Raw genomic sequence first — 13,354 nt, forward strand, 5'->3', positions numbered from 1 at the left:
TTTTGGTCATGGGGCCTAATTCTGGGCCTGGACATGGTCCCTCAGCTCTTCAGTTCAAGGCTAGTGCTCCACCACTTGAGCCACAGCTCCACTTCTGGCTTTTTTTTTGTTTATGTGGTGCTGTGGACTTGAGCCCAGGGCCTCATGCATGCAAGGCAAGCACTCTACCACTGAGCCACCTTCCCAGCCCAGCCCCTAAGTGTTTTCATAAGAGAGATTGTGGAACCTGGTATTAGATAATGTGATTTTAGCTTCATGACCTAAAGTAAGTCTGATATAGACATGAGCTTGTATAGCCAGCCCATGACTACATTTATGCCTATGATAAAGAGTGGTATGTTGATATTGCTAGTACTTTAAAGCCATATTGAACAGAAAGAATTGGAGGTGTGTGCAAAGAGTTATATAAAAGAGAGACTAAATTTAAGCATGTTTACAAGTGCCAAACAAAAGATCATACTTCAAAAGCTGCTCAAAGTAACTGAAGATAGATAGGCTTTAAATAGGAAGTGTGGGATATATATGTATATATATATATATATATATATATATATATATATATATGTATATACATACACACACACATATGAAATCACCTTCAAATATGATAACCTGCAGTCAGGCATGGGAAGGTACAGGAACATGTGAGACTTACTACTGTGTAGGTGATTAGCTAGCATGCTGAAAATCTGCAGAAATGATGTATTATATCATCTTTTGTTAGCTTCCCCCATAATCATAAAGCAACTCTACACTAAAGGAAAGACCTTTTGCCTTAACATTTTTAATCAGAAGACTTAATAGACAAATCATCATTTACACTTGCTAGCAGTAACAATCATATATAGTTTATAAAAAAAAATTAGGACAGTTTATGGGAACCTTCAGGTGCTGTTGCCAAATTAACCAAGAAATAAGACATCTGAGCAAGCCTATATATAAATTTCAAATGAAATAATCCATATGTTTGAATAAAGGATATTCAACACCAAGAAACAAACTTCCATGATTATCTTTTCTAACTGCACTTTATGACAATATCAGAATCAAGTAAAGAATCAATAAATAGACATGCAAGATAAAACAGCATATGCATCATTAAACCCTGTTTTTTTGTAATGTCATTTCTATACTACTTGCCTATTTTCCTACAAAATCAATTCCATATTTCCTTTCTAGGTTTTTAAAGCTCTGCATGATATTACTTCATTCTTTCCTACTTCAACATAATGACCCCCAGATCTACTCTTCACTTTCATAAGACAACACTGCTTCATGACCATACCTGTTGACATTTCTCTGCCTGGCTCCTTGCCAACATGTTGTTTCCTTCTCACAACAACACTAAGTCAGATCCCTTTCCCTCCCAAGTAGATATGCCTTGAAGGCATACTTCTCCTGAGCATGCTTCTGACCAGTGTACTCCTTTGAAATACTCTCCATACTTGGTTTATTTTCCACACCTCTGTATATGCAAATAGATCACCTTCCTAGTTCCTGATGAAATCTGACCCACTTCCTTATAGAATTTTCCCTATCTAGATGATTTCACACTGCTCTTTTAAGAGCTGACCACTAAAACAATTCTTACTGAAATAGCTGAAATGCCCATTTTAAAATTCCATGATTCTCCCATCACTAAACATATCTACAAATGAAAGCCCAAATTCACATTTGAACTTATGAGTTGGTCAGCTTACTAGGATATCTTATTTTTAAATCATTGCAATAAAACACCTTTGTGAACAAGTATTCAGTGGGTGCCAGATGAATCTTAACATAGACCTCCTCATGGCTTTATAAAATGCAAGAAAATGTTCCAACTATCTTGTCACTTTTTTTTAGTTGTCTGAAAAAAGTTTGCAAATTGTTACAGAGTTAGAAAGATACTCTTTGGCCATCCAAAAGATTGAAGGCTCTAAGATTCTAACACAAAGTATTGAGCATCAACTTTTCTTTCATGATTATAACCAAAGAAAATGGAGTTAACTAAAGATTCCTAGTATAATATATTTTATTTGTGTTGTCAATAACAACTATTTCCAAGTAGCTTTCATCAAGAACCTAGGAAATTTGTTGTTTCTGCTGGTGGGTCTTCAATGGTCATTTGGGATACTGAAAATATAGCTGTCTGCCTCCTAATAAAGAGAAAATCCTAAGAAGAAGGATACTCAGTTAACTATTTGGAAGCAGAAAGCTGACAGAATGCTTACATGGGAATGAAGACTCACATATATGCACAGAGGATCATTCTTCTTTTGCTAATGTCAATGTTATAAAATGTGAAGTTGACCCCAGTACCCTGCAAGATAGTTGTCTTTATAGTCACATGATCTCATGTGCATGTTGAAAATAAAGTTATTTCTTCAGTGTTCAAACTACCCCCAAATCAGTTAACCATCACTGTATTGCAAACAAAGCTGTACATTTCTGTAGTAGACATGGCAATACATTCAAGATAGAAATCTAAGAAAATAAAAAGCAATGAATCATTATATTAACTTAATCTATTTCTAATCTCATTGACTTCTATCTCATTTGTATGGTGCAATTTGATGGATAGGGACCTGCCACTGTTCATGAAGGGAAAGACACATTTATTTACTGGTCATCCATGGGAGGAAAAGCAAGAGAATGAAGATGACAGTCACATTTCTTGGCTGAGTGGTTGCTGTCAGAGCCAATTCCTCTGAATATCTGTAAAACACCTTTCAGACAGCATAGCAGTTCAGTGGTCAAATGCAGATTTTATTTTATCTTCACCCAATCAATTCCCTGACTTCATATTAAAACTATAAACAAAAGCAGTACTCTAGGAAAAGCTGTTTTTGTTCAGAATATATTTTTTTCTTTTCATAACTGCAGCTCTAAAACCCTGGGTGCTTCACTGCACAATGGAATCATCTAAAGAATTATTTGTTTATTCTTAGTAGCAGGGCTCCATCTTACCGTGTGGTTCTGATTCCATTATTTTTGGAGTTTATGTCTTTTATGGAGTTTAGGGGTATTTTTTAAATTAATTTACTTCATTCTCATTATGAACATGATGTATGAAGGGATTACTGTTACATGAGTCAGGTAATGAGTACATTTCCTTTCTTACACTGTCTTCTGTTCCCTCACTCTCTCCCAGCCCCTCCCTCCCGTCTCCAACCACGAGTTGTATAGTTCACTTTCATCAGTGTCCAGTGAGTTTCACTGTTGAATTTTTCCACTCAGAAAGCAACTATTAAAAATCTATCATCTCCTGTTGCTTATATCCTGCTGACAGTCAATGGTTATAGTCACAGATAAGGAAAACAGAAAGTATAAAATTCTATCTTAAGGAAGGAGTGAACAAATAGAGTTGCTATAACTTATTTTTTAAAAAAAAAATAATGATAAACAAAAAAGCCAGTCATGTGAAGGGTAAACAAAGGAGGAGGCTGCAATGCTTGGTAAGAAATGTACGCATTATCCTGCCCATGTAATTGTAACTCCTCTGTACAGTATGTTCACAAATAAAATAAAATTAAATTAAAAAAAAAAAAGAAAAGGCAAAAGCAGAAACAGAAAAAAAAAAAAAAGCCAGTCATGGTGGTGCATGCCTGCAATCTCAGCTGCTAGGGAGACTGGGATAGGAGGACTAGAGTTTAATGCATGTCTGGACAACATGTCTTAAAAAGTAAAAGGCCATGTTTTCACTGTATTTGATTCCGGTGTCCTGCATCTTGTATATACATTTTTATAATTTGGGTAGGGGAAGGCAAATAACAAAATGCTGAAATAAGGACACAGGCTGACCCACTGTAACAATGAGATGTACAAAACACTATGCTGAAAACAAACTTTACAACTTGGTGGGGAGAGGGAGGAGTTGGGGAGGGAAGGGATGGTAAGGGAAAAACAAAGGCGGAGGTAACAATGCTTGATAGGAAATGTACTCATTACCTTACTCGTGTAACTGTAACCCCTCTGTACACTATTTTTACAATGAAAACATATTTTAAAAAGTAAAATGTCAACACAAGAGAAAATTTGATTAAAATATGGTACATGCATGTATGAAAATATCATAATGAATTCCCTTAACACAATTAATATACACTAAAAAGGAGAAAGAAGAAATGGCAGAATATTATAGTGTTTGCAATTCTTCATGTACAACCTTAGCATATCAAAAAGACTTTACATAAATCTATGGTAAGGCATCCTGAGGTTCAGAATTAGGAACAGGCCATGTAAAGGCTGAAGCTTCCTTCTCTTTGCCAGCAGAATATCAGAGCATGGAAGAAATGGTCTCCCCACAACTAAAACTTCCAGTTGGAAGGTCTGGAAAATTGCCAAATCACCCAACTGACAGATAACCTGAATAAACAAGTCCCTTCCCTTACTTGTTTCTTTAAAAGTGATCTGTTTGCTTTTCAATTTTCAGTTTTAATTTGGTACACTTACACTTTTGTGTGAAGTTCCCTTAGGGATATAACATGAAAGAACTCACTAAAAAAAAAAAAAGAAAGAAACAACCTGTTCTGAACAGGAAACATATCTTTAGTATTCATGACATCCTCCCAGTGATGAAGAAAGGAAGAAAAAGTAGTTACTAATCTTAGAAGACTAGTTAAGTACCTTAGAACTTGCTGTAGTTTGCTTTTAAAGGAAAGCTGCCACAAAATGTTTAAAAAGGGATACAGGTTGACCCATTGTAACAATGAGATATACAGGACACTGTTGAAAAATGAACTTTACAATTTAGGCGGGAGAGGGGGGGGTGTAATTGTGGAGGTGGGAGGTAAGGGATGGTAGGGGAAAAACAAAGGAGGAGGCAACAATGCATGATAGGAAATGTACTCATTACCTTGCTCATGTAACTGTAAAAAGTAACCCCTCTGTACAGTATTTTCACAATGAAAAAACTTATTAAAAATTAAAAAAGAAAAAAAAACAAAATGAAGAAATGTTTAGGACCTTGGTTCTAATTTTGCCCTTTAAAGCTGTTTCCAGTTAGTATTTTGCTTGATTAAATGTATTCCCTTGGAATTTTTTTTTTTTTTGGTTCAGTTGTGGGGCTTGAACTCTGAGCCTGCGTGCTGTCCCTCAGCATTTCAGCTCAAGGTGAGCACTCTACCATTTGAGCCACAGTGCCACTTCCATTTTCTGGTGGTTAATTGGAGATAAGAGTCTCACGGACTTTCCTGCCCTGGCTGGCTTTGAACCACGATCCTCAGATATCAGCTTCCTGAGTAGCTAGGATTACAGGCTGAACCACCCAGGTGGATTTTTTTTTTTAATTTAAAGTCTGTGCAAATATTTATATTAAGAGATCATTTATATTAAGAGAGCAATAATACATACCAGGATATAAATCTTTAGTCCTCAGAGTTACCAGCCCTAGAATTATACTACTGCCAGCCTCAAGCAATCAATGAGAAACATGCCTTGCTATGTGACTACCGTGTTTTTTCAGGTGGGCACTGTGGCCTCTTTGCAAAAGCATGAAATGGTACGAATGAGACTACTTTTGGATTTGAACAAAGAAAATAGAATATTAATAAAGAAAAAAATCCAAGAAAATTATCCTTTTAAGAGAAAATAGTATTTCCTCCGAGGCTGTCAACTATGTGGATATAAAAAATTTCAAAGACAGTGTTAATATTTTAACAATGAATATATTATAGATCACACTTGGGAGTTACTCAACTATAACTTGTAATTTAAATTATTTTCAACTTATTCAACTCAGTCCCTGAGAATGCTGTTCTTCTTAGCTTTTCTTTTAAGAATGGTCCAAAACTATGCAAAGTAATGGACAGTGTTCAGCCGCTCATGACATGGTTTTCACTTTTAGGGATTAACTACTGGGCCAATTTTGTTTGCACAATGTTATTACTTGCTTTTTGCTGCTGTGACAACTCCAAAATTATGAGAATAAATAACTGCACATTGTTCTGGTTTTACAGGTCTATAATATACATTCTTAAGGCGATGTGGTACACACTATACAATTCACACACTAGCCATTTCATACAGTCCATCTGAAGATGAGTTTGAAAGGAACAACTCTCATTACTAGCCATCTCTTCCCCAAATCATTTCAAACCAGAAAGTTAAGGAGGAGGTATGGACCAATCCATGCATAATGTGCCAATACACTTGAAAGTCTGTCAGGAGGAGGGTTTAAATTAAAACAACCTCGATGAAAACATATGGTACTTTGTCACTTTTGCTCTCTGATTTACAGGCTCTGTGGGGGAAGGACCTGTCACTTACAAGTCCTCTGCTCTGTAATGTAAACTACAGGATACAGGGCCCTTCTCTTTCAGCTTTCCTTCTCTCCCTATTTTTTCCCTTCTCTATCCTGATCTAGCTCCCTTCATCCTCTCCTTCTGATCCATCTACCTATCTGAGAGGTAGATTTTACATCCCCAGTGTTGATTCTAAGTGCAGTCGATTTATAGTCTGAAGCAGCAGGTAAATAAACAATCTGTTGAGAGGAACGGAATTAAGTATTCAGCCACAGACAGAAATCCAATATTGTACAAATGGGACCACATGGTATTGGTCACCATTGACATCTTCATGCGGCTTCTTCTCTCCAGATACACGGTGTAATTTTATCTCGCAGTGGCTACCTCTGTTTTGTATTTGCATTAGGCATGATAAATGCATTTTGGAGTCTGACATTAAAAGATTAATATAGTCATAACCATCAAAGAGAACCTTTCACTGATCTCAAATAACCACTCTCCCTTCCTACCACCTGCCTCCCACACCAGACAATTAATACTTACTCACGAAGGCTTCCTCATCCACTGGCAAACGCATTGACATGCAGAAGTATGTATCAGACTATTAAAAAAGAAAGACATAAAATCCAAATTAAACTGCAGCTAATAAGAAACAAATAATAATAACTATAAAATACACAGTTTTCAATCACTGGTCCAGTGAATTGAGATTTCTGGCTAAGAGCTGTGTGGCAGGTCAGTGGAAAAGCAGTCTTGAACCTGGGTATCCTGAAAGTTACTATCCTTTCCTAAACAGTCTTTGGCAGTATTTATAAAAAAACAAATCAAAACAAAAATTAAAAAAAAATCAATGGTCATTTGTGATATTTCTAATATTGTCACAGTTAAAAGGCAATATTTTTCATATAAAATGTATAATTATTTATTTAATATGAATATGTTGAGAATTATGTTTGACTAGCTTTGTTATTTGAAAAATTAAATACTGAGTTTCTTGCATCATTTTATATCCACCCTAATATTAGATATAGAAAATAATAAATAATGATGGGTCTTAAAATATAGTATTGCATTTGATTATTTTCTCTGAGTATAGATTTCTTTATGTTTAAAAAAATCAATACAATCTCAAGTTATTCTTTCTTTTTTAAAAAAATTTATTGGCCTCTTACCTAATTGTCATTTTCCACAATTAAATATATCAAAGCTCAAGATTATTGAGTTATTTAGATGCAGTGGTATATATATCAAATATGTATCTTAAGATAGAAACAAAATGGAAACAATATAAATCAGTGCTAGTTTCTATTTTTGAATATGCCATTTTTCTAAACTGAAGGAAATGTTTCATTTCCTTTAAGTCTTTATAATTATATAGATTAAAACTGACTTTAACAATAAGAAAGAACCCTGGAAATACTGAAGGTTGCACAGTAAGGAGATTATATCTCATTCATGCTGGAGAATTTAACTGTAGATAGAGAACCCAAGAGATACAGAGGCATAATACATCTATTATGATCTTTCTTTCACAATTATGATTGTTCATAAATATTTGCAATATCTGAGTTTCTAATGTGACATAACATCCCTACACTTTTTAAAATTTAAGAAAATGATAAGCTCAAAGTTTATTCATATTGATCATTCTGGGCTGTGAATGTTTTACAAATTTAAGGTATTTTGTGACCCTAATAGCTACTACTGCTGTTGTTAGAGAATATGCTTATCACTGCCGAGCAGAACTTCCATGTTTCACTTTTATTATGGCACTTAATAACAAAAGCAATCCTAGATCAAACAGACAGATGCTATTAACTCTATTTTAAAAATAGTAATGACAGCAGACATAGAACTTCCAAGATATCAGCATTGTCCTAAGCATTTTAGAAGCACTAACTCCTTTAATCCTCAAAACACATTGCTATACTGCAGGTGCTGTTATTTTATAGAAACTGGGGTAAAGCAAGGGAATATTGCTTTGCAAAGATGCTCTAGTTAATGACAAAGACTACTTCCTTGATCAAACTTGAGTCATACTCTTCTGAGCCCTTCTTTTCAATGGGCATCACCACTGGCTTATGAAAACTCCACACTTTGGGTCTCAGTTATTTGTTCCTGTTCCTCTCATACACATAAATGTTAAGAGACTTGAACAAACACCAGTGTATCTTCTAACAGCCTTCTCAAGGCTGCATCTCTTGGATAACTCTATCACACCTGTGTAATCTTGCCTTAAGAAGCCTGTCTAAGAAAATGTAACTTGACTAAAAAAAGATATTGTTCATGCAGCCAGAACTTGGTATATAAATATATAAACATAGGTCACTGAAAACTCAATTAGGGAAATGACTTTAGAAACTTGCAGCTAGGCAGTGTGGAGGTGGTGCATGCCTTCAAGCTCTAGCTACTCTATAGGCTGAGAGCTGAGGATTTAGATTTGGAGCCAGCTTAGACATTCAAGTCTCAGAGACTAATTGCTAATTATCCAACAAAAAGCCAAAACTGGAGGTGGAGCTGAAGTAAGTGGCAGAGCACCAGTTGTGAGTAAAATAGGTACCATCTTGAAAATAGCCAGCCTAGCCAGTTACCAGTGTCTCATGCCTATTACCCTAGCTATTAATGAGACTGTGATTGAGAGTAGTGTTGCAGCTTTACATTAGCCCTGGTAGAAAAGTCTATGATACCCTTTTTCCCAAAGTAAAACCAGTAAAATATCAGGCTAGGGAGTTGCAGAGCATCAGCTGGAAAAATATGTAAATGATAAGTAAACAAACAAATAACCAATTACTTATAGTCCATTCCAGAGAAGCTGGCCAAGTAGCTCCAGTAACATCTACCTAGCACATACAAGATCCTGAGTTGAAACTCTGGTACTGCCATACACATACACACACACACACACACACACACACACACACACACACACACACACACACACACTTATTATTTATATATATAATGTAAATTTTATATTTACATATATTCTGTTAAAATAGGATGTAAAGGTTTTTCTAAAAGTGAGAACATTAAAAATATATAGTGTGTTAGCTGAATAATTTGTCCTTAGCTGAAAGCTTTGATGACCACACTTCAATTGGACAGAGGTTGGAAAGAGGTAATTGATTCTTTTCTCTGCAACTGGAAAGGCATGAGTGACTTTGTTCTGGTATATATTGATATCATGAGTTGATTTTTAGAGTTGAGTTAAAAGCTCAGGGACTGTGTAATAGGAAGAAGCATAAGCCATGTGCACAGACCGACTGGAGATGACTAAAGATACTAACGATGACTCAGGGACAGCATCTGTGCTCAGGCTGGTTGAACATGAGGAAGCACTTTTTATGTTACTTCATCTTATTCTCACAAGCATACTGTGAGTAAGTCTACCAGACACTGCACTCTTTTCCTTACAGAAAAGGAAACTGATTCACAGGAAGATTGCTGTGGCCACCCAAATGGTTAGAGCAAGAGTTAGGATAAAAAGCCTTTATAATATATCAGGAATAGTGACGTTATGTCATTTGTCAAAAAATGGATGGACTTTGGAAAATGATGTCAAGTGAACTCAGTCAGGCTCATGTAATTCTTCTTTCATATGTGGAAGTTATATTTAATTTATAAACTAATGTAAGCCCACATAGGGCCATATGTATGTATATATATAAACATATAATGTAAAATATGGTTTGTGTAGGAGAGAATTCCAATGGTGCAATTCTTTTGAACAACTAACAGTCTAACAAAATGAATATCAGGAAGCTAAAATTTGGAAAGTCGGGTATATGAGGTCAAGGAGAGGGCAGATGGATGACAGGAAAGATAGAAGAATATAGTCATAATATTCAACGTACATATGTGAACATGAAACTAGGATAATTGAGGGAATGTGTTGGGTTCTGAGTGACAGGGGAAATGATAAAAGAAATAAGATTAAGATGTATTGTAACCATAAACTGACCTGTTGAACTGAAACTCATTTGTACAACTAAGTAAAGACAAAACACTAATAATGGATATTTATCCACATTTTATTAAATTGTGGTTCTGATTAGTTCATTAAAATCTTCATCCTTGGGATGGCCAGAGTGGCTCAAATGATGAAGTGCCTGATTAGCAAATGCAAGGCCTTGAGTAGAATCCTCAGTTCCACAAACAAAACAAAACAAAACAAACAAAAACTTCAACCTTTGTTTTCTTAAGATATTAAATTCTGTTTATAATAAAGGTTAATTTCTACATAAGTAAGTAACTTTTTAAATAAGAAATGCCATTAATTGGAGAATAGGTTGGATGATGCCATTTACCAAACTCTTAAGAGTTCATTGTAGTATAGAGAAAAAGATTATTTAAGTGCTTACAAAATAGTGTTACATTGTAATCAATACAGGATAATTTCTATAGTAGATCAATAATGATGGATGGTTACTTTAAATGAAAATTTTGTGCTCGAAGCATCAGTTTAAAAATTAAAATTAATAGTATGTTAATGTGGATGCATATACTTAATTGTGACCAACTTGGTGAACCAGAAACCTTGTTGACAAAAGCACAGTATGTGAGGACATCAAGTGAAGGAAACATTTTTGAAGAAATAAAGTTATGAGATCATTGTTACAGCAAGCAACTAGTCCTGCTTCAGTCTTTTGTGTGATGAATAAGAACAGTCATATATCTCAACCCTATGAGGTTGTTGCAAATCACAAATACAGAATTAATTCAAATGATTACGGTAGACTAGCAGAACTTAGCATATGATGCCTGCAAATGGAAGAGCATATACCGAGCTTCTTGATTCATTGGAGACATTTCTATCTGAGTTATTTCCCAGGGTAATGCTCTAGGTAGGTTATTACAAACATACTTTTAAAGATGAAAAATTAAAGCTGTAGAAGGTAAGTAACTTGCCTGCAAGAACGTAATGTAGGAGCTGCTGAAATGGACTCTGTCTACCTCTTTAAATACATCTCTTTTACCATGGAAAAAAATAGGTACTTAAAAATTATTTTTCAAACCTCTCTAATATTTGAAAAGAAAGAAGTGTTAAGTAGTGTTAGTTCTAAGATACAACTTTAGTTCCTTACCAGTTAGTGAAAGAAGTAGGGGAATGGCAAGAAGCTTGAATCAGAGTCCCTACATTTCCAACAGCAGTTAAGAACTTTTTCATGAATGCCTATTGACAAGTTTCAGTGTAGTGGACTATTTAATGCTGTCACCATGTTGTTTTTGCAAAGAAACACCAATGGAACACACATACATAATTCAAATCACTACTTCTTCCCAACAGCTTTGAAGACACAAGCAGCACCCGACTCTCCCATAGAAATGTCTTCATTTACTCACATTGCTATGTAAAAGATGCTTCTATAATTTAGCTCTAACTACCAGTGATACTTTTCATAGTTGTCTATATATCATCATCATGAATCCTCTTTCTCTTTCTATGGAGAACACGGTGTGTGAGTGAGATACCAGATCGCCTGTAAAATACTGGAGATTTAAACTGGCAACACACTCAAATGTACAAAAAGGGAGAAATAATATGAATCTGCATAGCCACATATGCAAATCAGCCAAACCTGAATCAAGCGGGGGGCCCGATATTGCTCTGCTCTGCTTCCTATTGATGCTATTGAGAGCTATCCAAGCAAAGCACCATTTTCTGATGGAAAATAAAAGCATGCTAGTAATGGAAAGGTAGAAGAGGTAGGGAGCCTTTAAAGCTAAAGAACTCCATTTTTAACCAAGAGTTCAGAGGCAGACAACAGTGTTCAGTAACAGCTGCTTTAACTATTGAAAAAAAAACTCCTTTATTTGGCTTAGTCCTTTTGTGAGACAAGGATACAATTTCCTATGGAAAGGAAGTTAATAAAATCAACTGTTTATTTAAATTAATATGGGAAAAACAAAACCATCTGTACACTATTATCCATGCAAACTATCCACATAAAACCAGTAATTTTTGTTTTGGGAAAACCAGAGGTGCCATTCTGATTCCAGTGTTGAATGCTGTGAACTTATCCTGATTGGATAATAGCACTTTATTGTGAATGCCTAAAGAATCTGCCCAGAATGCCTTCCTTAAAGAGACGATTGAATGGAGGAACCACAAGTAAGGGTACACATGAATAATATAGCCTAGTTTTACTTGCATTTATAAAGTGGCTGATTTTATAGGTACATCACGTGACATAACAATATTATATTGTGTACTATGGTTTCTGATAACTTGTCACAATCATCTCTAGTTAAATAATCAAAACTTGTTGAAAATTGTAAGGAGAAGGAAAAGAATAAATTGTTTAACTACAGTAATAATTTCAGTATACATAGGCACATACCATATTGTGCACCATAAACACACACACAAAGGGGAAAAAAACTCAGCAAAAGTGTTACCTCCTTCTGGTGCAACTATGACTCTGTGTATTACAGCAATTGCTTACAAAAACAGTTAGTAAACTCTACTTTCCTGCCAGACTGTGAACATGTAAATTTCAATCCCGAAAATTTGTGAAGGATTCATAAAGTCTTCACTGCCACAGAGCATTCACTTTGGGCATACATAACTTTAGTTCTGCAAAGAGCTAATGAGAATATCAGGACTGCTGAAAGTTCTGTTAGCCCAGTGTAAGAAAGGAATAGGATGGAATCAGGTTTTCTCTAATAACAATTTTGTAAACCTAAAGACAGTGTGATTATTTTCAGGGAGGAGGGAATAAATGTAACCAAAATACATTATATATATATATATTTTTTTTCATATATATATATATATCTGTACAAAATAGAATAAACATTTTAAAACTTTAAAAAGGGAAAGGACAAAAAAGGTTATAGAAGAGGATAAGTTGAACAAAGCCCATTATATATCTATATCTATATCTATATATATGTTTATATGGAAATTTTTCAATGAAATGCTATTGTACAAATAACTTACACTAATAAAAACCACCTTTATAGCAGCACTATTTACAATAATCAAGTTAAGGAACCACCCTAGGTGCCCACAATCAATGACCAGATAAAGAAAATGTGATATATATATATATATATATATATATATATATATATGTACAATGGAGTATTTTTCAGCCATAAAGAAGACTGAAATAATGTTATTT

General features: G+C 34.8%; 1 protein-coding gene across 12 annotated transcripts in view; it reads right to left on the bottom strand.

Annotated features, from left to right (window-relative positions):
• Pam (peptidylglycine alpha-amidating monooxygenase) overlaps positions 1 to 13,354 on the bottom strand; it is a 307,793-nt gene that overhangs the window by 131,454 nt on the left and 162,985 nt on the right. For all 12 annotated transcript variants that reach the window (XM_070031006.1, XM_070031008.1, XM_070031014.1 and 9 more), the window contains exon 4: positions 6,771 to 6,828. In XM_070031006.1, coding sequence (XP_069887107.1) covers positions 6,771 to 6,828 — 58 coding nt within the window. The remainder of the gene's footprint in view (positions 1 to 6,770; positions 6,829 to 13,354) is intronic.

The sequence above is a fragment of the Dipodomys merriami genome, unplaced genomic scaffold, assembly GCF_024711535.1.
Source record: "Dipodomys merriami isolate MVZ:Mamm:240054 unplaced genomic scaffold, mDipMer1.0.p SCAF_20, whole genome shotgun sequence".
Classification (NCBI taxonomy): Eukaryota; Metazoa; Chordata; class Mammalia; order Rodentia; family Heteromyidae; genus Dipodomys; species Dipodomys merriami.